At 40.5% G+C, this 26,956-nt stretch overlaps 1 protein-coding gene and 1 non-coding gene across 5 annotated transcripts in view; both read left to right on the top strand.

The window, feature by feature from the left end:
* Positions 1–26,956, top strand: part of gpc1b (glypican 1b) — a 135,324-nt gene that overhangs the window by 4,491 nt on the left and 103,877 nt on the right. For 2 of the 4 annotated variants that reach the window (XM_074688715.1, XM_074688716.1), the window contains exons 4-6: positions 1,184–1,230; positions 9,849–9,987; positions 10,077–10,621. In XM_074688715.1, coding sequence (XP_074544816.1) covers positions 10,459–10,621 — 163 coding nt within the window. In that variant the 5' untranslated portion in view covers positions 1,184–1,230; positions 9,849–9,987; positions 10,077–10,458. Of the gene's footprint in view, positions 1–1,183; positions 1,231–9,848; positions 10,622–26,956 lie in introns of all 4 variants that reach the window. The other 2 variants (XM_074688718.1, XM_074688717.1) reach the window with 2 other exon arrangements.
* LOC141804947 (5S ribosomal RNA) lies at positions 2,301–2,419 on the top strand. Its single transcript, XR_012599668.1, has one exon. It is a non-coding gene; the product is annotated as a 5S ribosomal RNA (ribosomal RNA).

Genomic DNA, 26,956 nt, shown 5'->3' with positions numbered 1-26,956 from the left:
CATTGTGAGTCAGCAGTTGGTGATCTGTTAAAAAATTGTCACAATAAAGATAAAATTTACCTACTCTTTGTTGCTGTTTTTTATTTTATTTTTTCCAAAGTAAACACTGCACACTGTCCAACTTGCAAAAACAATAAATATGTTTTTATTTTAAAACATTTTGGTACTAGACCTTCATCAAGCAAACCAAGGTTTAGTACCAAAGTGTTATAAAATAAAAATATTTATTCTTTTTACAAGTCGGACGGTGTGCAGGTGTTAACTTTGGAATTGTTCTACAAGATGTCTTAACCTCCAACGCACCTGTCCTGTTTTTTTTTTTTGAAATTATTTATTTTTTGGTTCCTTTACAAAATGTAGGGGTCAAATTTAAAGTCCAAAACATTTGTTATAATTTGTCTTTTTGAATAGTGCAACAATACTTAAGTCAATGATGACAACCTGGTAGCACGGCAACAGTAGTGGAGGGTCCTAGAGAGCTTTAAAGTGCTGTAAAAATCCATATATTGTATTATTATGTTACCTTCCTTTATTCAAGTATAATTTTGCACTATTATGATTTAGATTTTGTTAAATGTTGTGACATTCACTTCAGCAACTATACAGGTGTATCATTATGAAAGTAAAATATAAATATCAGAACGTTTGAATAAAAAAAAGAGTCCTAAAAAGGCTCTAAAGCTACTGACAAAGCAAGAATAACAATACTTAGGCTGACAATGAGAATAATTACCCCTCTTTAAATAGTTACTAGCATCTTCTTCCCCCCTTGCTTGAAAGAGTTACCTGCTCCGACCAAAACCCAAAGTAGGTCAAGTATGTTGTTTTCAGCGTCTCCTGTAGCTACTTCACAATAACGGCAGCCTCGTTTGCACAAAAATATTATGTTGGCTCTTGTTTACAACAGCAGCAGGTTTAACAATAATTCTGATTGCTGAGGAAATTACAAAACACCGGGGGTTGAGGTTTGACAGCAGTTAATTTGTGCAATCAGCAATTAATCAGAGAATGCCACATTACAGGAGGCAAAATCCTGGCAAGTTTGTGCTATGAATATTTTGCAAATACTGTGGAATAGTGTTCAGATCACTAGAAATGGGTAGATTGCATTATTTATGTATGTTCTGGACTTCATAGCAACCAGGCATGCTGATGATTCTGCTCGTTTGTTCTTCATTTGCAGACTTGAATTTACTCAGTGGACCTTTCCTTTCCTGGGAAGAGAAATAGGTCAGTATTCCAAAAGAGTACATTTAATATTAACTTTATTTTGTGAGTTTCCGGACCTCGAGTTCATGCTTGTTTTTTTTCAGCCTCACATGCTTCATATGTAAAGGCTTCAACCATAGACTTTATTGACTGTGGTAGTAGTTTCAGTGATATCCTCTATACAGTAGTTCAATGATTTTTTTATTCCTAAGAACAGTTAAAAAAGAAAAACAGGATCAAATTTCAGTCTCTGGTGATGAAAAATGAATTTGGAACTGCAAACACCAGACTGCCTTCGATAGATTACTGGCAGTAAAGAATAAGGGGTTGTCTGTCAATGTTGTTTGTCCTCTGTGCATGTTTATCCTCTGAAGTCATGTGTGAGCTTCTGTGAGGCCTCACGTTTATGGAATTGTTTAAGTGCATCAAAGAAAGTCATGTTAAAAAGTGCTCTGAACTGTCTCTGTGTAGTGTCATGATTTTATTTCTCATGTGTGGCTGGCCTTAGTTGGAGTTGGTGATTCCAAAATGGTAGCCATCTTCCTCAAAACACCTGAAAAACCAACAGGTGCAATCACTTAAAGTATGATTACAAGGACAAAATTAAGACCCAAAATTTTAATATCAAGTACCACTTCACATAAAATCAAATGGTACCATGTTTAGGTACCTAAAGGCATCCTTGTGGAAGAGGAAGTGGAAGAGTAGGCGATTTTCTATGGTGGACATGAACACGGCAGCACACAGCAGTGGAAGTTTACACATTGAGAACAGATATGTTAAATGAAAAAAAGGTATTTTATCTGAAACAAATTAATATTTATTACCACATAAACACTCATAATAAGTGAAAATTGGTACCACTGAGTACAATTGCAAGGTATGGAGCATCCATACCGTACTGTTTCAAATGTGAAAGATACCCAACCCTAGTCATCAGTACCAGACTGATCGAGAAGGCGCACAGTGTGATCGAGAAGGTGCACAGTGTGAAGATTTGTTCCCTTTTCTTCAACCTACACATACCTCTCGCATAGTGGAAGTATCTTGTAACATTATGTTCATATAGCCTGTATGCTCCTGGTTCTCTTGCTTACGGCCATACCACCCTGAACACGCCCGATCTCGTCCGATCTCGGAAGCTAAGCGGGGTCGGGCCTGGTTAGTACTTGGATGGGAGACCGCCTGGGAATACCAGGTGCTGTAAGCTTTTGCACTTCTCAGGGCAAGCCCAAGAGGGGGCTATTTGAAGATGTCCTGCTCACTGTATCATTATTGGACTGTAAAAAATAGGACAGTATGTTTGAATTGTGTTGTGTTTGTTGTTTAGACTAAATACACTCACCGGCCGCTTTATTAGGTACACCTTGCTAGTACCGGGTTGGACCCCCTTTTGCCTTCAGAACTGCCTTAATCCTTCATGACATAGATTCAACAAGGCACTGGAGACATTCCTTAGAGAGTTTGGTCCATATTGACATGATAGCATCACACAGTTGCTGCAGATTTGTCGACTGAACATCCATGATGAGAATCTCCCGTTCCACCACATCCCAAAGGTGATCTATTGGATTGAGATCTGGGGACTGTGGAGGACATTTGAGTACAGGGAACTCATTGTCATGTTGAAGAAACCAGTCTGAGATGATTCCAGCTTTATGACATGGAGCGTTATCCTGCTGGAAGTAGCCATCAGAAGATGGGTACACTGTGCTCATAAAGGGATGGACATGGTCAGCAACAATACTCAGGTAGGCTGTGGACTTTAAACCATGCTCAGTTGGTACTAAGGGGCCCAAAGTGAGCCAAGAAAATATCCCCCACACCATTACACCAGCAGCAGCAGCCTGAACCGTTGATACAAGGCAGGATGGATCCATGCTTTCATGTTGTTGACGCCAAATTCTGACCCTACCATCTGAATGTGGAGCAGAAATCCAGACTCATCAGACCAGGAAACGTTTTTCCAATCTTCTATTGTCCAGTTTTGGTGTTGCTGTGTGAATTGTAGCCTCAGTTTCCTGTTCTTAGCTGACAGGAGGGTCACCCGGTGTGGTCTTCTGCTGCTGTAGCCCATCTCCCTCAAGGTTGGACGTGTTGTGTGTTCAGAGATGCTCTTCTGCAGATCTCGGTTGTAACCAGTGGTTATTTGAGTTACTGTTGCCTTTCTATCAGCTCCAACCAGTCTGGCCTTTCTCCTCTGACCTCTGGCATCAACAAGGCATATTGTCCCACAGAACTGCAGCTCACTGGATATTTACTCTTTTTGGGACCATTCTCTGTAAACCCTAGAGATGGTTGTGGGTTAAAATCCCAGTAGATCAGCAGTTTCTGAAATACTCAGACCAGCTCGTCTGGCACCAACAACCATGCCACGTTCAAAGTCTCTTTAATCACCTTTCTTCCCCATTCTGATGCTCGGTTTGAACTGCAGCAGATCATCTTGACCATATCTACATGCCTAAATGCACTGAGTTGCTACCATGTGATTGGCTGATTTGAAATTTGTGTTAACAAGCAGTTGGACAGGTGTGCCTAATGAAGTGGCTGGTGAGTGAAATGTGAATTCAGTCATTCATGAATTTGAAATTTGGTCAAGCACCAGTGGGGATCGTGTTTTATTTTGTCACATTTGGGACAAAGGGGAGAAAATGATCATTTGAGGGCATCAGTAAGGATAGGTACTGAATAAGGCACTGTTTAAGGTACCCACAAGTACCCATTTGCATAAAATCAAAAGGTACCATGTTCAGGTAGACATGAACACAACATTGTAAGTTTATATATTGAGAATAGGTACATTGAATTAAAAAGTGTTATTATCAAACAAATACATATTTATTACCACATAAACACACAAAAGAACAGAAACTTGTACCGTTGAGTACCGATACCGATTGCCAGGCACCAGGCATTAGTACTGTATTGTTTCAAATGTGAAAGTTACCCATCCCTACATGTAAAGCTCTGCTGCACTGACCAAGCAGGAACGGGAAGAGCAGTCGCTCTGTCAGAGCTATTCTTGGCTTCATTGAGTCACTGTAGCTAAATGTATGTGGAGGGAGAGTGCACTCTATAGAGATGTCCCAGGAGCTGAGTGTTAGTGGTGGAACATCTATAGTATTTCTGTCTAAAAGCAATGCAATTTTCACTAGAAAATCTCATCACGCCCTGAAACACTCCCCACATAATTACTGCCTGTTTACACTAAACTCTGACAGTTGCTTAGTTTGTTCGCTCACTCACCCCAAACTCTCCCCTCTCTTTGCTACCACTCTCCCTCCTCTCTGTTCATCGCCCCGGTCTCCCAAACTTCCCCCGGCATCCTGCTCCTCATTAGAAGGCCTTTCATGGTCAGAGCCAATAAAACTTCAATGGGAGGCAGCCTGAAGAAAACGTGGCTGCTCTGTGGCTTTACTGAGCGTTAATTATGCGATCCCCTCACCAGACAGACAGCGGAGGGGCAATCAGTTTCTCAAAAAGCGCTGCTGACCTGTGGCCACATGTGGCACGCAGTCAGACACATAAACTTGCGTTACACACACACAGAAGAAATGTGCTCAGACACACGTGTATAAAGGTCATGCTTACACAAGCCCATATATAATACCGACAGTCATATTATCACACACACTCCTTAAGGCCACCAGACTCATTAACCTCCAGCCACATGTTCTTAGCCTTCACTTTGCCTGCAGCAACAAGAGGCGAGGCAGCTTTAATAAACATAATTACAAACTTTATTATTTATAGAGCGCTACAAAAACGATTCCCCAACCTTTCGTGAGTGATCATGTCCGGCCAAATTTGGCTGCGCAGGATGTGAAGGAGTGAGACTCTTGACATCCTCAAGCAAAGGTGTAATTCGTGCCATCTCATTTCAGAGTTGCAATAATGGCACGAGTGTAGCTATTTGTCACTTAGTGAAATGTGATCCGCAGTCCCCTTTGTTTGGACTCACCCACTCATGAGGAACCGACTAATTATAGAGTAACATTTGCTGATGTATTCATAAACAATGTCTGCCATCATAAATAGAATGATTCGGAGGCTGAAAATGACTGTTCTTGCCATGTGGCTCTCTCCTTCTTCTCTCTGACTCTCTCTGCTGCTCCCCACTCGGTGTTTGTCTCTTGTTATTTCAGGCAGCAGTGCAGTTTTTCAACGTGCCACTGTGATAATGTGTGGTGGCATCTTCTTCCGCAAACAATCCCTAAAAAGCATCTCCCACAGGAGTGACACAAGCAAACGCTGTCTGATTTAATTTCACACACTCTGATGACTAAACAGACGTTATTTTAAGTGAGCGTGCGGTCTTTTGTTCCTGCTCATCCAACAAACTTACCCAGTATACAACCGCACAGTCAAATCACATCAGCCGCTTGTGTTATGGGGTTTTTAACGTCACGGTAAACATAAAACACCCACGTTTTCTTTATTTACCAGAAACTATGACATGTTCTTTCCATTGTAAGACCCTTTTTCTTGCTGCTTCACAACCGTTTTTTCCACTTATACTTAATGAAATTTTCAGGAGTATATATGTGACAAAAGTTTTATGACTACTGGAAATTTTCCCCAAATTTCAGGTGAGTTGGCCCCTGAAGTTACTCAAGTTTGCTCTAAGTTTCCCCTTCATAGTGGTAAGCTCTCCCTGTCAGATAAAGAGGCAGGGTCTCAAGGCAAAGCTTGATGATTTTGTTGCGGGAGTGTACTTTTTTTCAAGATATCCCGAACACTATGGTAACATTTTTTTTAAGTATCAGCGCCATGAAAGATTGAAAAATTACCAGTGTTGGGAATAATAGTGTTAAAACTAATGCCATTAATTTTTCCAGTAATGGGTAATCTAATTAATTACTGTTTCAAAGGTTTTAACACTGTTACTGACAGTGAAATGAGGCACGTTACCATGTATTCGACCTGACTCACTCAGCCAGGCACAAGAGAGGAGCTGCAAATAAAATGTGGGGAAAAGCAAGCAGATATAAGAACACTTATGTTGACAAGTCCTTAAAGAGCTGATGCTAAAGTAAACTTTTCAGTAGGGATGCACTAGATATGAAAATTTTGGCCTATAGCGATATCAAATATTAATTTTGCTTTTATGGCTGATAACCAATATTTACCGATATCAGTATTGGTAAAAAAAAGAAAAAAACAATCTCAGATGATGTGTCTATAGAAGTAAATTATGTTTTCCAGCAGGAGGAGGTGGGGTCTGATGGAGCTTGTCAATCAAAATCCTGCTTGTAGACTCCTGTGGGTGAGAGCAGTGTGCTCTTTGGAGGAGAGCTCAGCATGGATATGAGGAGAAGATGTGAGATGACAGAGACATAATGAGACGCTGCAAGTCAGAAAAGTTCAGGCAGCTCACGCTCCAACTGAGGATGTGTCGCTGTGGTTCAGAGAGAAAGAGCGGCGCCATCGTGAGAAAAGACGACCATGAAGAGGATCAAAGGCTGGAGCTCCTGAGATGAATATGATCAAAACAAAGTACATTTTGTCTGTTTTTTTGGATCAAAAACAGGAAGAGAGACATACAGGAAGAGAGTCCACTCTTCTTGGGTAGTTTTGGTTTTTACATAGTCATAGAAAATATTATTGTTTGGGTCATAAAAGATCGTTCAAGATACTCTGAGAATGGCCAGCAGCTAATGAGTAAATATCAGCCCCACTTTAACATATTGGCCGAAGCTGATATGTAAAAAAAATGACCAACATCGCCAATACCGATATATTGTGCATCCCTACTTTTCAGCAACAAATATCACACAGGGTTTGTATGTAAGGCACGAATAGCCGACTTGTTTTGACTTGATAAAAACATTAGAGATGACGGAACAATACCTTAAAATAAGGGGTTAACAGGGAGAAATTGCAAGTCGGGAGTGGAGCTGGAGACAGTGTTAAAAAGCAGGAGAATCCCTCCCAAATCATGTTGGTAGGTCTATCCGACCTGGGCCCTGTTCTACGAAGCAAGTTCAGCCTAGCGAGATAGCCTTGGAGCTACCTCGCTGAACTGAGCGCGGTTGCCGGCGGTCTTGCTACATGGTTTTACGACCCTGGTTATCAACCTCATAAGTGGATCCAGCTAGGCGATGAGCGCGTGCACGCATATAAGGCGGAGCCTGCTGCATCTGACCAATCGCGAACATGGAGCAGTCTGGAGCGTCAGATCAGGCCGGAGAGAGAAGCACCGCATACTTCACACAGGAGGAGCAGGAGGTGATCATGAGGAAGTATGACGAGGTGAAACATGTAATTAACGTTAAAAGCAGCACCGTCGCCGCTGCTAAAGCACGGAAGGAGTGCTGGCAGAAAATTGCTGACAGTCTAAATGCGTAAGTGTAGTGGTGTAGTGCAAATAAAATATTTTGTGCCACTATCATCCTGAAATAGCACTGTTCACCATGCACTTTTACTGTAACATGCAACATACCTAATTTATTTCTTAGATGAATTTATTCATTTGTTCATTCCTATCGTGTTTACATTTTTTGTGATATGTAGCCCACATGAGCCCTACATGAATTCCTGTCACAATTTTAAGACGGGCAATAAAATATTGTCATGGAACAGAAGTGTTGGCACTGAAGATCTTATTACGGCAATGAAAGTTCTTCATTCCCTTTAACTACCTGTAGAAAGTGTCATGTACTACCAACCCCTCCCTGGAAAACTGGTACCTTTCGTAAAGGTGGTCATCCGAAAAAGAGAGTGGGTCGGTGCGGTCCCTGAAAACTCTTGTGTGCTCCTCGGACAATGCGAGCTCCGATGTCCACGGGATCCTCTAAGAACGGAAAAGCCATTTTTTCGTGAGGGCTCATTGGTCAGTGGGCGGGGTTTTTATAGTCTGCAAGTTCAATCTGGAACTTAACCTGCCCCGGAGCAGGTTAACCGTTCAGCATATGTTGCCATGGAGACTCGCCTCGCTGAGGAGTGATCCCTGTCGTTGAACAGGGAATTCGGAATCTATCCTCAAAGCTACCTCGCTAGGCAGTAATCCTGCTTCGTAAAACAGGGCCCTGGCTTGCTCAGCCAGAGACAGGACGAGAGCTGCAAATTTAACATGCAAGAGTCCGTTGGGTCTGTCAGGATAAAACTGGCATTCTCAGGATGGAAGTAAACAGACACCACTTCAACGTCATAGGTGTATAAGGCAAGAACAGACATGAGAAAACTATGTCGCAGAGCAAAACCTGTTCAAAATTGACTTCTTTGGCAAAATTGAAGGTTTTTCAAAAAAGTAACGCAAGACTTACTTTTCCTAGTAACTAGTTACACTTATGAAGGAGTAATTCCATTACTAATTCAATTACTTTTTGGAGAAAGTAATGAGTAACTATAAGTAATTACTTTTTTTTAAGTAATTTTCACAACACTGGCAATTACACATTATCTATAAATATGTGAAAAGAACAAGCTGGCAGCAGAGAAGTATAAAGCATCTTCATTGCATTCTTTATTATGGCACAGGTTGCTCGCTGCACAGCATGCACATTATCACTCTCACTTTCTCAGGTTGAGTCTGGGTTCACAAATCAACTTACTCTGACTTCCTGCCCAAAAAATTACTTAGAGGCCAAAAGAAAAGTTCGAGGTAAACTCTAAAAGAAGAAACCTGCCATCCCCAGCCCCATCCTCAAAATCTGAGGATGTTTTCAGAGGTTCAGTGAGTGTGTGAAACAGCCATGTAGTAGGAAGAGTGCCTTGGCCTGGAAACAACCTGAACTGAGTGAACTTGTTCCTCTGACAAACAAGCATTAGTTATGGACATATTACTGCCACTGGCCATGAAAAGAGGCTTCCTGAGCCTTGAGCTTGGAAATGAGAGTCAGTGATCCCATTAGAAGTATGAAGAAACGGAAAAATTCCAAGCATGTATAAATTGAAAGCTGCTTTATAAACAGAGAAATTCCCCTCAGAGACTTCTGAAGATGTATCTGATGGCTTTCACCAACAAACACCATCAAGTCCAGTGAAATAAACAGCATTCCTAATGGGGAACATAGGGTCAGTTGAAGAAAACTACAAAAAGACTGAATAATTGTATTTATATGACAACACAGGCGTGACCTCTTAAGATCTCAGTCATGCTGGGTCTGAGCTGGGGACTTCTCCAGAAAACCAGGACAATGCAGGTATTAAACAGGTGACAGGTAACCCTACAGGTACTGACTTGTGCGTAATTGCACCTTGAGGAGTGACATGGTGCGTGTATAGAGATACACAGCAGAGCAGAGTGCGTTAGTGAGAGGTTTACTTAGCATTGACCTCAATTTGTGGGTGGGTACCTGGGGGTCTAAGGCACGCCCACAGTTCACCTGTGACACCTGGCTGGTCTGGATCAAGCTGTCAGGACTCGTAAAGCGCATTCTTTCACTTAGAGTCAGACCATAGCGATGTGAGATGCTGAAACCACGTGCACACTTCGACTTTGGTTATGCTCAGGGAAGATGAACCCGCCGAGTAAAAAGTGGTGATTTTATTCAGAAAAATGTCTCAAAATAACATCTGAATGAGAAAGATTAAAAAGGAAGTGGCAGGACAGCTCGCTCTCTGCCTCTCCCTCCCTCTTCGCCTTCCTCACTCTCAGTCTGTCTGCCCCCTCTCCCGCCTCCCCCCTCTTTCCACAGAGTGGCAGCGCTGGCACAGCATCGCTCAGAAGGCTGGAAACGGTCTGCGGTGCAGTAGCTGCCTGCGCGAACTTCTCTCCTCAGATCTCCCCGGGCCGTTAGGAGCGGCGGACGAGCCTGACTGCACCGCGTCAGCACAGTACGGCGCTATTTTCTGACGCCACTTGAAATAATTTCAGCTGTCAACGCGTAACCTCATCCTTTTCATTTATCCCCTGCTTCTTCCAGTTTAGGTGAAGACAAGCTCCGGCACTCTAAACGAGAAACAGGGGGATCTGCAGGCATCCTGGGCGCAGCGTGAGAAGATACAACTACTTGGGGGGAAATAACAAAGCTGCCGTCCTGTCCTGTCGCGGGAACAGACGGGACATCTGCGCTGTGAAGAGTCGCTCCTGAGCCGTGCAGCAGCGCGCGGAGAGCAGCCACGGGCTCCGCAGACGCACTCAAAGGGCAGCAGGGATAAAAGAAGGTGAAGGATATTTTACGCACAACAGCAGCGCTCAGTAGCTGTGATTGGCACGCCGCTGCTCTCTGGGAGTCTCTGGCTCTTTTTAGGACTCGGATTTGCACTTGACCAAGTCAACACACTCACACACAGCAGCCGGCCGGGATGGATTCCTTCATCATAGCGGCTCTGGTGGCAGTGTGCTCTCTAACGGCACCAGCCTATGGGGACAAAGGGACCAGCAAAGCCAGGAGTTGTTCGGATATCAGGCAGTTTTATAGCGGGAAAGGATTCACTCTGGAAGGGGTGCCTCAGTCTGAAATATCAGGTAAGGTTCTAAAAAATACATCTGCAAAAAGTCTCCTGACATGTGTGCTATTCCTTCTGCAAATATCTTATGTCAGCCCCTGAACTCTGGGATCATCTGAAACTCTTCTCTGCAGTAATTGTTTAAGACATAAAATGTTCAGCACACTGTAAAGTATCTCACAGTTGCTATGAACTCATTGCCACTGAGAACCATAATCCCTCTGTGAGTCCCCCCTAGGAATGTGAATCTATTTTGGGTCCAAAGTTGCACCTGCAGGAGCACCATTTATTCTGCCGGTGTGTAGATCTGACATATCCTGTGTGATCCTGAAACGGATGGTTGATGTGTCTGCACTGCAGTTTGCACATACTGCTGCAGGACGCTGACTTAAAAATAAGTCTTCTTAACCACAAGCTTAAAATGAAGCGTGTTTGTAGTTTGTTTTGGTTGCGAGGGGGAGCGAACCCAGTTTCTATCTTTGTACCTTCTAAACCTGTTGTCACACTTATTTCATGTCCCATGGTGCGGGTGAGGAGCTGTAGCTCGGGGCTATCTCTCGGGATGAAACCCAGCTTTGAAAAGATTTTAACAAAGTAGTACAGACATGTCAGAGACAGTCTGCTTTTTTGATCTATGATCAAAAATCAAAGAAACTTGTTTGAAAGTTCTCCTACACTTGACATTTTTGGGAACACAGATGCAGGATCAGCACCTCTCACTTCTCCTAACTGGGCTGCTCCTCCTGAAGACACTCCCTGATCTTTCATCTCTCTTTTTTTTATGTCAGCCGCTTGGTGTTTGAGTGGAGTTCTTTCTTATAAATCAGCAACCAGTCACTTGACCATGCTCTGCAGCATGTTGCTCACTGTGTCATTCATGGTCTGCTGTCAGACGGTCATGAGCCCCTCTCCAGCCCAGATGATTACATGTGTGCCTTTCCTGGAATTTGCTTTCGCATACATGAACACACACACTCACACACTCACACACACACATAGAGTTTACTGCATTTTCAGGTTCTACAGTTACAGTGTGGTACATGCATGGACAAGACAGCAGACTGAGCGTGTATGCTTACACAACCACTTTGCACAGATTATCTCAGTTTTGAAAATCATACCTCTTTGAAGAAAGATTTGTCAAAGACAAGTGAAGAAAACCGGTATTTAAAGTAAATCACAGACTTTTACAAGCAAGAAATTTGCACGGATGTGCTCATTGTATGTCACAATTTGTCCTCAGTGATTCTTCCCATAATCCTGCTGCAGTTCCTCCCAATCTGATAACATTTCCTTTCCTCAAACAGACCCTCGAGACTCTGCGTCACTCACCTTTTCTATGTCGTCCAATTCATTCTCCACAGACTGCTACACAACCGTGACAGCAGATAACCCCCTTCATGTGAAGACAGCAATGTTTGTCTGTTAGTACAGCCTGGATGCTATAAGAATACTTTCTGCAGCGTTCATTTAAAGGTCACTCATTTTGGTAATCCAGGAGTAGAAGCTGCTTTATTTTTTGATGCTACAGAAAGAGCATCATGTCTTGAGAGGAGTAGTTTGTTTTATAAGCTCCATTTTTTAAGAACAGGATATCCAAAAACCAGCAGATCTTACCCAGTGATTGCACTTATCAGAGAGATAATAAGCTCCGAGGGTGGGTAATATGTAATATGATGAAAGTGTTAGCTCATGTCATCACACCATACATCAGAAAATCCAGAGGACGCAGAAGTAGCCGGACACTTCCTAATGGATTGATTGACCGTACTGAATAAATCATTTGGCAGAATTAACGGCAGCCCCGGTGCCTCAGAAATCCCCTTTTCTTCTAAAATGTCTGTAATCCATAATGCTTTAAAGAGCAAATCTGTCTTGTCATGACACCAGCAATCCCTCTTGTTTTAATCAATGATGTGGAGCTTCCTTAAGTCTGGGGTCAATGTATTCTCAGTTAGAGTGAAAATAAGGGAGTGAGACAGACGCTTAAGGCCAGGGAGGAGACAGATAGAGGACTGGAAGAGAAAAGGAGAGACAGAGAGGAAAGAGGAAAGGAGATTTGGCTTTGACACTGTCTCTCTGTGTCCCTTCCTCTTCACTTTCTCACATAAATAACCAGCCGTCCGCTCCAGTCTGACATATTAACCACCTCAGTAAAATATGCAAGCTTTAATTTATACCTCCAGTTTATGAGCCACCTGAATGTTCATCTCTGATCATCTCTGACATTTGCAGAAGGATATTTTCTGCCGTGACCTGGGACCTGATCAACCCAATGTATTATTGGCTCGGCCTGACTCAAGGTCACGTGGCCAGTACATCACCCGTGAGTCAGTCTGGGGACGGACAATGAGGCACGACTGCATCCAAACTCTGGGAATGATGTCCTCGCAGCACTTTTTAAATCCTTTTCAGTGCTGCAGCACAATTTACCAGATAAAACTCCCTTGGCACACAATGTGTAGCGAATGCGCTTCCGAACTCAATATTAAACTTCATTTTTAGATCCAGGGAACTTGACGGATCAAACACAGAGGCAAATGCAAATAAAGCCTCAGCATGGTTTGAAAAAAAGAAACTGTTTGAAAGGAGTGTGCGGCTGAATTGATTTTATTTTATTTTCAATTCAATTCTAAGTTTTTTTTTCTTTTAAAGAGACATTCCCTCATTCTTTACCTCTGTCTTTTTTATTTGTGGTCATAAAGTGTAAGATTTATAAAGGACAGTATTGTTAGATTGATCAGACAGAAATGAGTAAATAAATCCTCAGCTCTATCAGTGTGTCATTCTTTCATTCCATATCTGTTTTTAGAATCCAAAATCGGAAAATGGATAACGACTTGTTTCATTTCTCGTTTTCAAATCAAAAATCAGAAAATAAATAATGGCCTATTTTTCGATATTTTGAGTTTGTTTTGAAATTAAAATTAGAATACAAGAAAATGGAATTATCATGGGATTTTTGTCCTATATGTATCATTTTGGATGCATTGCGACCCGGGAGTTGTTGACTTTTTTTTTCTCTGGAAGGTCAGTCAGTCTCTACCAGATGGTTCCATTGATGGGTCAATCGACCAGCACGATAGCGAAAGTTATTACTGGTTAACGTTTTTGTCAAGGATGACGAACGTGTACATGCTTTTTAGAGAGGGGAAGCGTGTCACACTAAGGAGACATGACGTTTCCGGATGCAGAAACGACTGACACTCATTGCAGAGCTTCTCCAGACACCCATGTCCTGCAACGTCTCTGAAATGTCTGTGTGGGTCTTACCAGCTTCGAACAGCTGCTTAATAACATCGGTGTATTGTTCTAGTGCGGCCATAGTGGTCTATTTATATGCCACTCACTGTATATCGCCTTGTCTATCTCTGTGAACAGGTTTCAAGATCCGCGTGGTTAAAGACTGGCCTCCCTGAGAAAAAATTTCTACACCTTCCGGGTCACAACACATTGAAAATGATACAAACCAAAAACGAATAGAACAAAAAAACCCATGATAATTCCATTCTCTCATATTCTGTTTTTAATTTCAAAGCAAAATCAAGTCCGTTATTTGTTTTCATATTTTTGATTTGAAAACAAGAAATGAAATAACAAGTCTAGGGCTGCAGCTATCAAATATTTTAGTATTTGAGTATTCTACTGAAAATCCCATCGATTAATAGAGTAATCGGATAAAATACATTTTTGTTTAGTGAAAGAGCAGTTATTTTCAAATTCAAATTTTTCTCTTTAAGAAATAGAATTTTCTGATACAGCATGTCAATAAGAGCACTTGCTTTGGTTGCTCCAAAATTTGTAAACACACTTTGACACATTTTTTGTGCCTTGTACATCTCATCAAATGTTGTGGACCCAAATGGCACCCGTTTCATAGAATGACCCATTAGTCTCCAAACTCCAGAAAAGAAGCTAGCTTTGTTGCTAGTTGCTATTGTATTGAGAGGTCTGATAACTCTCTTAATATGGCCTCAGCTCTATTTGAAATACCACTCTTTGATCTTTTTTAAAATTAAATGATTCCTCGAGGCGGAGAAAATTACTCGAGTATTTTTTGTAATCGAGTACCTCGAATCATTCAAGGAATCGTTTCAGCTCTAAACAAGTCGTTCTTTGTTTTCTGATTTGGGATTTTAAAACGGATATGAAATGAACGAATGATAGACTGATACAGCTCCAACCTTTGGTGTGGCGACTGCAACTGTATTAGAGATGATATTTTTATAACTCATCAGTTTTGATGATAATGAGACAGAGTTATGGTTAATTAGGTTTAATTAGGGAAACGGCTGATTTGAGTGACAGGTAGGCGGGTTTTAGCCGTGGCCTTAACTCCACTTCTCTGCTCAGCAGACTTCATCATGCTTCATTAGCGAGTGATGCCACTAAGACTGTGTCCACATTTTTGATGAAATATATCCTCCTCAGCAGATGTGATTTTATTTCGAACGTCAAACCCCAGACTTTTCTTTTTCATTCTGAAACTGTAAGGGTTTTTTTTCCAAACCTCTGCTTTTTTTATTTGTTCAGGTGCCTGGAGTTGTGAGGTACCAAAGTCATAAATTTCTAGTTTACTGAACTCAATACCAAACTTTTTTTCCTTTTTTACATCCACAAAACTTTTGAGATAAAAAAAGACGAAAGTAAATACAGTGTTGTTTTTGAAAGAGCTGAACTAATATGGTTCTGATTTTTGTTACAAATTCCAAGAAAAGCGTTTCTTGTACTGAATTAATGAGGGTAAAGACTAAGAAATTTCCAGGCTTCTAAACACTCCTGTCCCTGAGCACAGTCCCTGTTTGATTATGCTCAGTCAGCGGTGAAAGAAGATTCCTAGATACCGCTCTCGCATCGATACGCCTCATATAACAACTTGGATGGACCCCTTTTCTTAAGCAATTTGCCCTGGAGAAAAGCCATGCTTAGGAAAAGCTCTCGAGCGAAGGGTGAGCTCTTTCTTATCATCATGTTGAAGTGGTGTTTACTAGACCTCGAGAACAGTATCAGTTAAGCAGAAATGAGAAGCGATGGCCTGTAAGCAATCAAGCCAAATGATTGATGCTCTTAAAAGTGGGGAGATTGTGATTGTTGAACTCCAGTGATATCAGATTTGGCGACAGCTTTTTTTTTGTCGCTGTTTACCAAAAAAACAGATGATTGATTTTTATGATGCTCATCTGTCTCCTCCTTGCGCTGCCCCCTCCCTGCCCCACCCCGTCATTACAGCCCCGATGACTTATCTTTTTGTCTTTCAGGGGTTGACATTCCTCCTCTCCCTATTTCTCTGTCTTCCTCTTGTCGGCCCTTAAAGAGAGAGGCGCCAGACGCCCTTTGAAAGCAGCTGGCAGCCAGTGAGTGTTAGATGTACAATGTCACATAAGCCTACACAAAGAGACAAGCTGCATGAGACATCTGCAGGAAGTCTACGAGCGTTTTGCACTGGCATTGGTTTTCCCGTGCTGTATCTGTGTTGTTGTTGATTGCTGGTTGCTACAGGCCGACTGTGAGTCAAGTGTCAGCCCTAACCAGAGTGTGGCTAATGATACAGTGGGTCTGCTGCTCACAAGGTCTGCATGCTGAGCGCTGATGTTGACTAAAGATGGACTTGTGGCTGGAAATATGGGCTGCTATGTTTGGTTACCCGCAATGATGAGTATGTGAATGTTTTTAACCCATCAGCTTGACTAAGAACTTTGGATTAAAGCTGTAGATATTTAAATAGACGCTGTGATGTTGCTAAATCTGAGTGCTGGGCAGAGAATTTCCCTTTGCCAAACTCCCTCACCTTTTTGGCTGAGCGTGGTGATGAGATGATATCTACTTTTATGTTTTTCCCTCTGTGGTTCTCTCCAGACTGAGGTGGCGACATGAACCCATAGGCAGCAGAAAAACAAAGTTAGTCTGAAAAAGGATCATTATATAACACCACATGCATTTCTTTCTTTCTCTCTTTTTTTGGAAGATCGTACTGTAGGGCCTGAAGTTTTTCTGATATGTCGGGGGCATCACAGAGTCGTGTAGCCTTTCCCACAGACAAAGCACATGTCAAACTTTTACATTTTCCTCAGGGCTCATGTCTTCAGAATTTGATGACTGTACAAGTTCTTAACCACCCTCCATAACTACCCCCTGGTCATGAGACACATAGAGCATTGACAGATCTTGACTCTTTGGTACACAAGCTCCCAGTTTTCTGAATGCTTAACTCAAAATGACTGCTTTACCACTGACTGTTGAAATTATTTTACAGTATTATCTGATTTTATCTGATAAGTATTTTATATTACTTTCCTCTATCTCCTCATGTCTCATCTCATCTCTTGCTGTAACTTTCTGTCTCTGTTCATCTGGGAAGAACTTTGGGTGGTATGTGTGAATGTATGAAAGGTGCTTTATAAACAAAGATGGGTAGAGTTGAGTAACTGATCCATCACATGGTGCTTTTAGCTCAGTTGTTAGCATCATCTAGTTTCCCCCAGCATGGGACAGCTTGACCTGAGGCGACTCCTCACTCTTCTCCTCAAAGCTCTGGACTCTCATTCCTCCTGAGATCATAGAAAATTCATAACCATGGTGTTATCATTTTTGACTAACTTCATCATATTTATAACACTGTTAAAAAAGCTGCAGATCCAGTTACCTTTTTAAATTTTTTTTTGACAGCAGTTCCAAAGTGAATCTTTACTGAAGCAGTGGGCATGGAGACTTAACCTTTGTCAGCACAGGGATACAAACATTAAGTAAACTGCAGTCAAACACTTCTTTATATTTATGTTCTTATTGTGTAACTTTCCTTTACCTGATGGATATCTATGTACCTATATTTAAATAGATATACCATGATTAGGGGTGGGTACCAAATTAGGTACTTTTATAGGTACCAACCTTATTCAGTCAAAAGTACCGGGTACCAATTCACATAAAGCGAAAGGTACCATGTTTAGGTACCTAAACGCATCCTTGTGACTGTGAGGGAGGGGAAGAGTAGGTGATTTTCCATGTTTGACATGAACACAGCATTGCAAGTTTAGAAACTGAAAAATAAATATGTTAAATTGAAAAAAAAACCCCAATATCTTATTATTAAACAAATTGATATTTTTTTATCACATTAACACAAAATAGTACCCAAAATTGGTATAGTTGAGTACCGGTACCAATTGCCCGGTACCGATCATCGGTACTGTATCATTTCAGATGTGAAAGGTACCCTTCCCTAACCACGATGGAGGAAATACGATTTGTTTTTTAAAATAATAACCTACAAGTCATCACCAACTCCCAATTACAAAAATGAGGCCACAAATATTTCCATCAGTGGAAGTTGGAAACTCAAACACTCAAACACATTAGAATGTTAGAACTTATAAAAGAGAAAGTTTTAATTAGCAGATTATTAACAGTAATTAAATAGACAGACACTCACCAAATACAGACTCTGATCAGAAACTGGCTGTCGAAACAGGTCGATATTGAAATCAGAGGTTAGAGATCTCAGAGAGTGTGTAGGCTCTGTGACATTGGACAGGTGGAAAATGAGATCCATTTCCTCATCACCTGTCCAAATTAGACAAATATTGGAGACAGATTTTCGCCCAAATATATTTCCTGAATTACTTAATCACCCTGAAGAGGAACAGGTCCAGAAGATTCTGGGTGAAGAGAACGCTGCTGTTCAGCTGTCAGACGAATATGTGACAGCTTGTCCCAGAGTTAGACAGGCTGCTGTCAAAGACCATTAATGAGGTGTTATAAGGTAACAAAAATCATCCATATCCATGTTAATATAGATCAATGTAAGTCTATTTTCTGTTTTTATTTATAATTATTTGATTCATTTTTGATTGATATGATTATTTTTAATGCGTTTGATTGTTGATGTTAATGTGTTTCGTCAATCCTTTAATTTGAAAATTGGCTTTGGCAACACTTAGATAGATAGATAGATAGATAGATAGATAGATAGATAGATAGATAGATAGATAGATAGATAGATAGATAGATAGATAGATAGATAGAAAAGTAACAATATTAGTCTTTCCCAAAGCCAAAGTGTCTTTGGCTTTGGCAACACTTAGATAGATAGATAGATAGATAGATAGATAGATAGATAGATAGATAGATAGATAGATAGATAGATAGATAGATAGATAGATAGATAGATAGATAGATAGATAGAAAAGTAACGATATTAGTCTTTCCCAAAGCCAAAGTGTCATATCAGTATTGGGACTTCAAAAGTCGGATTGGTACATTCCCAACTTGAATATCTTAAAGTAGTGTTGTCTAAAAGACATTCTCCTCTTGCTGTGGAAAAGTTAAAAAGCTTTCTTCTAGCATGGTATTGAGTCCTCATGTCTGACACCTACCCCCTCACAGCGGTGACACGTATTAAAAATTACAATATGGAAATAGTCAGCCTCACTACTGATGGTCTGGTTTGCTTTGTAGGTCATTTAGAGGGACCACTGCTATTTTTAGCCATGTTTTATAACCAGCTCAAAACTCCTTACAGGAGCTTTAAGTAACTGTTCCTCATTTAAAATACCCTGCGGGACATTTTTACTAATATTAGATAGGATATGAAGGAGACAGACGGAAAAAAAGGAGGGTGGAGGACGACAGGAAGGGGGGATGCATGTGTGAAAACATGCAAGGACATTAAACTCTTAAGAACACTGACATCTGTTAATGTCTTGGGTTAATTTTATGTTGTAAAGCAGCATTTTTATACCTCTTCTTTTGTACTTAATGCTTTTCTATTTAAGTGTAGACCTCACCAGCACAGTGTGTTGTAGAGACAAAAAATAAATGTCCACTCTGACAAACAAGAGGAATCAAATAAATGAGTCACTTAGTGATCATCTGTTATGCACAACAAGAACCAAATTATTTCCAGGAGTGCAGAGTATGAAGAAGACAACAACATACCCATGAGAAGTGCAATCTTTTAGAGGGATGCAGAATCATTTCTGAGGAGGTGATGTGACAAAGCCAGATGGGTGACGTATTCAGTGTCAGAGAAAACTCTCAGACAGATAAAGGGTTGAGTAACCTTAACCATAAGTAGTGTGTTTGTGAGTTTGTGTGTTGGTGTGTTGGTGTGTGGGATAAGTCCATGCTGTTGTCGTTGTGTCCGTTCTGGGCAGCAGCATTATCTCATCCTATTAATATCCCCTCCTATGTGCTGCAGTTATTCTACATATTGTTGCTAGCTAAGCTAATTGATGGCACTAAGTTACATATTGCCACCACGTGAATAAAAGCCATTAACTGACTCAAGGATAAGAGAGCTGAGGCTTATTTGAAGGTTAATGTCAGCAAAAAGCCCCATGCATCTGTCGCTCTTCCTCTGCACACAGATTAAAGCCAAAGCAACAGTTGTTTCCGTATCACAGAGCGCAGGCTCATGACTGGGCTGCAGTTTAAAGTGTGTGGATCCCTGCTGCATCTGGGCTCCTGTCTGTGCTTGTCCATGTGCAACTGTGAGTGTGTGAGTGTGTGCATGCATCTGTGTATGTTTGCCTACAGATTGAATATGCCGGAGCTGTTAAAATGCTGAAGTCAGTAAGAAGCCTCTTGAAGCATTAAGCCATAATGGGCTGCAGGGAGCATGAAACAGACCACAGTGTGTTTGATGTTCACCAGAGAGACAGAGAGAGAGAGAGAGAAGGCCGACAGACTGCTGACTGTGACGTGGGCTGCCCTTGGTCTGCTTGCTTTTGCCAGTCCCTTCTCCACCCTGTGACCAGCTTTGAGAAATCAGCTCAGAGTAAATAAAAAAGAGAAAAGACGGAGTCAAAAGACAAAAAGCTGCTTTAAAAATTTTTTGTCCTGCGCTGCGTGTCCTTATGTAATTGTTTTCACTCTCAGGGCCTGTGAGAAACATGAAAATCTGGAGGACAGTCTGTCCAAACATGTTAAGCTGCGCTGAACTCGGCGTAGTGTGGGAACAAGGATGGAGAAACCTTTTCGCAGTTTGCACGCACTAACCTGTTTTTCTAGTAAAGCTCAAACCGTGAAGCAGCCGCATTTAAACTGACTCATTTCAGCCACAGAGTTTAAGGTCTGATAAACAAAAGAGTCGCAATTTTCTGTTCTATTTCCATTAAACAACACAAGTCAAACATGCGCGATGACTCATTTTAGGACAGGCGCACAGGGGCTGAAGAATATGTCGCTTTTCTCCGTTCCATTTCCTGTGACTAATTTTAGAAATGACTATCAAGTCCGGTGAGTAAAAAGTAACAGAATTTCAGCTTCAGAGAGTTTGTAATTTCTTATTTTTAATAAAACACCTCGCCTTCATGAGCCTCAGCTGCCTCCTCTCAGACCATCATGCATTTCAGCTGCTGTCTCCTCTCTTTACTCCTGGGCTCCCTGTGTCTGAAGCTCCCTGTCACTTCTCTTTGAGAGTAAGAGTTCGCACATACAGGCCTCCCTTGAGCACACACACATTAAGACACACAGATGACAGTGTGGGCCAGTCATTGACGCAAGCATGTGTGTGTGTCAGTGGGTGCTTGTGTGTGGTGTGTGTGGTGTTCTTTGAGGGCTGTAGTGTGTTGGTGTGTGACTCCTCTTTTGTCTTCAGAGGAATCGGAGATGTCAGAAAAAATCTCTCATCTCTGCAAGCTTGTACACTGACTGAAGCTTTGTGTGTGAATGGGAATGAGATTGTGTGTGTGTGTGTGTGTGTGTGTGTGTGTGTGTGTGGTTGGTGCTGAAAGAATCGGTGAAGTTGTGCGACAGCAATTATGATGAATGATTTTACACTTTGTGATTGTAGTGTGATGCATGTTGTTTTTCAAGGAACATGCAGAAGTCATTAAAAGTTTGAAGATACAAATTCCTCAAATTACTATGTAAAGGATGAGAAATGAAGCTTATTCTGTACTGTTTACAAAATAATTTGAAAATAAAACAAATACTTTTTTTCTTTATGAAATAAACCCATTCAGCCCTAGTGCAAAGGCAGCAGCACTCCTGGAATTGGTTGTGTTGTTGTGCAGTGTTGGGACTCTAACTTTGCAAGTTTTGGATGACACTTTCCTCTTCGTCACACCTGAATGCGAAGTATTCCCTCAGAGCAGACGTTGCTTTTCTTCAGCATCACTTTACTTGCTTGTCATGCTCTTCCTGTTGTCATCCTTGTTGGTCCCTCTGCAATCCGTGCACTTTATCTTCATGGGACCTTACAAACTTACTGATGGGCTGGTTGGCTTAACCAAACTGAGTCCAAACAATCAGAGTAGGCAGAGGCATTTATTTCCATTTCAAATCAGCCTATTTGTGTGATTATTAATTGCCCATGATTTCAACTAGGGGTGAGTGTTGGCAAGAATCTCACAATAAGATACACATCCCGATTCTTGGGTCATGATACGATATCACAATGTTGTGATATATTGCAATATTCTACCCAGTTAACTATTCCATTAAAAACAACTTTTCTATTTTATGGTGTTTGACTTAAAAAAAGGTCAGATGCAGTGTTTCATTCGTACACTAAACTAGAAAACATGAAGTGTATCAAGTTTGCCACTTAAACTACTGTGACACTAAAGGGGACATGTCATGCTGATCCCTGATTAAATACTTACATATAATATAATACATTTGAAAACAAGACCTTACACCCCCTGAATTTTCAAAAAATGAGATATTGTATTTTTTCTGATATCCTAGAACGAGATTTGACACCTCTGAAAATAGGTCATTGCCAGTTGGCTGCGAGATTTCAACTTTCGTGACGACATGAGGATCCTTTCTTTTTATTGGAGTAATCTGATAAAGCAGCTCCTCCTCTGTGATGTCAGTTAGTCACACAACCGCCACCGAAGGATACACCCACCAAGAGGCGAGTATAAACGTATAAACTATACATGTTCCAGTACCGGTTTGACTCACCACACTGAAGCGTCCTGAGATGATCTGTGTCCAGGTGGATTTTCTTCCTCCTGAGCTGCAGAACCGTCTGGGTCTGACTTGGGGTCCAATACAAAAGGACGTATCCTACACTCTGCCATTTTATTAGTGCTACCAATGCCTTATGGTGAAGTTTTGGCAAACAGCAAACTCGCTGGGTCTGCCCCATCCAATATGGCGATTTTGTAAATACTACCATGCTGCAAAAACCGCCCCCTGGCTCTACCCCCTCCGCCCCTCTGATAGAACTGACCAATCAGAGCACAAAGGGCTGTGACGTTGTGAGGTTACAGGAGGTCATTCTCCAAACGGAGCGTTTCAACGAGATCTTCAGAATGGCCTAAAATGAGGATATTGAGAACACTATTGTGGGGCAATGAAGGAACTAAATGACTTGTACTAAGGGCCGAAATGCTTTACAGGCATCCTAGTCTGGCATCGTGAAAAGGAGAAACAAACATGATATGTCCCCTTTAAACCAATGTTGCAAAAAAATTATTGGCTGAAAGACGTGGTCAGTTGGTGAAACTGATAAATGTCACCTTTTACATCTAAAATGATACGGTACCGATACTTGGTACCTGGTCATTCGTACAGGAAATCAACAATACCAATTTCAGTACTCTTTTGGCTGTATGTGGTAAAAAATATCAATTTGTTAAATCATTAAACATATATTTTTTTAATTCAACATATTTCTTCTTCATGTATAACCTTGCAATGCTGTGCTCACGTCAGTATGGAAAACCGCCTACTCTTCCACTCCCTCACAGTCACAAGGATGCATTTAGGTACCTAAACATAGTACCTTTTGATTTCAAGTGAATCAGTACTTTTGGCAGAATTCGTTCAGTACCTTTAAAAGTACCAAATTCGGCATCCATCCCTAGTCACCTGGTGTAAGAAATGTTTCTCATAAAAAAACTATTATTGCACAAAACATGACTATGATTATTGTTTTATCAGTCTACTACACTGTAAAAATGGAACTTTAAATGATTTTAAACCAACTGACCCAAGAATAGAAAGGAAAACAGAGATTTTTAAAGCATCATAACTCCCATCATCAAGTTTAGGAATAAGACATTTTGAATATATTTTGAGATTATATTTATTATACAGTTTATGGGCAACATACAGTGGATTCGCTCTTTGGTGCCGTCTACTGCAGTGGATTTTTATTCAAAAAAAAAAAAAAAAACTATCAAAGTTAAAATATCAATATTTTATCACAGGTAAAAATGTTACTATATATTGCTGGATCAAATTTTTTTTGCACTTTTAATTTAATGTAATGATATGACTTGTACAGCGGAGTGTATGTGTGTATGGGTACAGAAGTGAATGAGAGAGGATTCATTTGGGTGTGTGCAACAGATGTGTGATGACATCAAAAGCCAGCATAAAATGTTTTTAAACCACTTCCTCTCTGTTTCCTGTCATTGTGTGCTGTGTATGCATGTGTGTGTGCCCTTTTACATCAGTTATGTAAATGTGTTGCTCCTGTCACCTCCAGCAGAGCTTTCTGTTGACTAGGTGAGTATTTGAAGTGACAAGAAACTGGCTTTAGCTCTCAGCGTGTCTCCAGCTAGCTTTCCCCTGGCACCCCCCTGCTGTTTGACAGATGGTACAGACCCAAACCAGGACGCCCACTATTAAGTCAGGGCATGCAGTATGAATTTTACAGGGTGACACGCCCTATACCAACACACACACCACACGCACACACACACAAAGTGCACACTGTCTGCAGCTGTGGACTGAAGTATTTGTGGCACTATGGAAACAGATTCAGCGGCAGGGACGGACAAATATCACATGAAGAGGTTTTGAGGGTTTTTAATTCATATTTTTTACGTAATGTAGTTTGATCTTTGTTCCAGATTCTAGGATATTGGTACATTTAGAAACTTTTATGAGACTTTCACCTGGAAAACATAGTCGTTTGTTTATTGTGAAAGTTTTCAGCTGGGATGCACCAACTGTGCAGAACTCTGCTGATATAGATTGTTGAATTGAAAAAGTTGTCTGATAGCTCATTCCAATTCCAGTTTTGTAATTTATTCTTTAAAAAAAAAACTTTTTATAGTTCTTTTTGTCTCATTTTCTAAACAGTTGCAGAACTTTTCGTGTTAATCTCTCTCATCCTAAAAAGCCACTGGCCCATGTCAAAAATGACATACTGCCTACCTTTCTCTGATCATGTTACACTTCACACTGCTGACATCACCCTAACCATGAACACTAAGAGAGACTAAGTCCAACAGTCTGCCTGGTGACCCCTCCCCCATTTTAGAAATCAGCTGTTAAGTGTTCTGGCTGAAAAGCACCAAATTAATACAACAAAAAAATAAATGTCATTATGCTGCTGACATCGTATTGGCTTATTTGCTGCTGATAGTTGATGCTCACCAATTAAAGCTGAAATTGTTCAGTATTGATTTTCAGCTTATGCACAGGTGCAACCAAAGGTTTAAGCCATTTTTACTTCCTTTATCATAACATTCATAGACTAACACATTAACATATTGACATTTAAGCCAATGGCTACAAGTGGAGATAGACTTTTTTCTGATCTAAGTGCACCAACAAAAAACAACAAAAAAACAAACAAACAAACAAACAAACAAACAAACTGACAAAAAAAAAAAAAATATATATATATATATGTATATATATATATATATATATATATATATATATATATATATATATATATATATATATATATATATATATATATATATATATATTCATTTTGGGGGTTGGGTTAGAGGGTTAAAAATTGAATAGACTTCATTCCCTTGCTTTTAAAAAGTGAAAGCTAAAGGGATATACAACGTTGACTCAATTTTTAAGACCAAAACAAGTGCAATCTGATGCCATCTGTTATCTATGTTTGTTTGTACTTAAGCAGGGCATTATGGGAGCAGCAGTTAAAAATAAATAAAATAAAAAAATAAATAAAAGATAAAAGTGTGTGACTGCCCTTTTATTTCGATGTGACAGGTTACTGGCATTTTGGTCCTGGAGTAATGAAGATAAATTATTTTATTGTTTTGTCAATGAAATGCACACATTCCTAATGATCACAGTATTAACTTAAAGATACTTTGATGATGGTTTATCAGTTACAACCATCAGTCAGTCAAAAATATTCCCCAGTTTTATTTATTCTGTTTTATTGATATTTGACCACCAAGTACTTTGAATAATTGGTAGACAGCAGATATATTCAGCTTTCATACATCAAGTAAAAACCTTACATTTCCACTCCCATTAAACATAACAAAATCTTTGTGTTGAAGGAATGGAACAGTATATTAGAGCTGATTAAAGCATTCAAAGCTGTTATAGTAGATACAAGAGGAAAAAAAGTGAATATATAATTGTATAAATGATGGTTAGAACTATAATACTTGGCTGCCTTCTTTGAAAGATTTAACCAGTTTTTCACTGACTGTCTAAACTGGATGTATATCACTTCTCCTAGAACCCAAAGTGATGTCTTTGTCTGATTCACAGCCCAAAACAATAAAAAGCCCAGCTTGCTTTACACTAGTACAAATAAAAAAATAACATTTTTTCAGAAAGAAAAGGGATTGAATCCTGACACAGTATCTGTCATCTAATCTGTTATGTTCTATCCATTTGCTTTAAATTTACTCATCAGTATCACATAACTCTGAGTTCAATGCTGCTGTCTTTTACTGTCTTAGTACCATCATCTATTGTTTGATTTAATTTCTCTTGTAATTTTAGGCACTTGCACTCTCCAGCACTTCTGATCAAGCTCTCATACCTGATGTAATTGCCAAAAAATGATGGATTTCCTCAGCCCTCAGCCTCTTATCTCTGAATTGCATAAAAAAACAAGGAGGAATTGAAGAGATGAGAGATTGCTCCTGTGTATAAAAAGATTGGACCGTATGATAGAATCAGGAAGGTGTCTTCTAAATGTAGAACGCCCCGAAATGTGTCCAGCACCTCAGTGCTCCGGCTCCTGGCACACACAATACAGATTTAATAAAGATAGGACACACAGGAACGGCGGCACACAGCTCCTCTCTCCTCAACTACACACTTCCCTTTGATAAGCAATCATTTCTGTTCTGCTCTGTTCAACAGTGGCCCTTTCTTCCACACGGAGGTTGTTATTAAAGACACTACATCCGCAGAATAAAACAGTGTAGAGGTAGCCGCACAGACCCTGGACTGCAGGTTATCAAGTTTTCTGTCAGCGTTTGTGCTTCTGCAGATATCCCAGGTGTTTCTGAGCTCCTGCATCTCGCCTTAGTCTCTACTTTCTCCTCGTCTCCCTTGAGACAAAAACATAACTCTCCACAATCATTTTTTCTGCATGCACTCAAAGTTCTAAGAGTACAATTTTCTTTTTGTCTCTATCAAATCTTTTCCCTGACAG

The sequence above is a fragment of the Halichoeres trimaculatus genome, unplaced genomic scaffold, assembly GCF_033239565.1.
Source record: "Halichoeres trimaculatus isolate MK-OKI-2021-1 unplaced genomic scaffold, fHalTri1.1 fHalTri1_scaffold_15, whole genome shotgun sequence".
NCBI lineage: Eukaryota > Metazoa > Chordata > Actinopteri > Labriformes > Labridae > Halichoeres > Halichoeres trimaculatus.
Note: the sequence above shows the minus strand (reverse complement) of the source record. Positions and strands in the feature narration are given on the sequence as shown.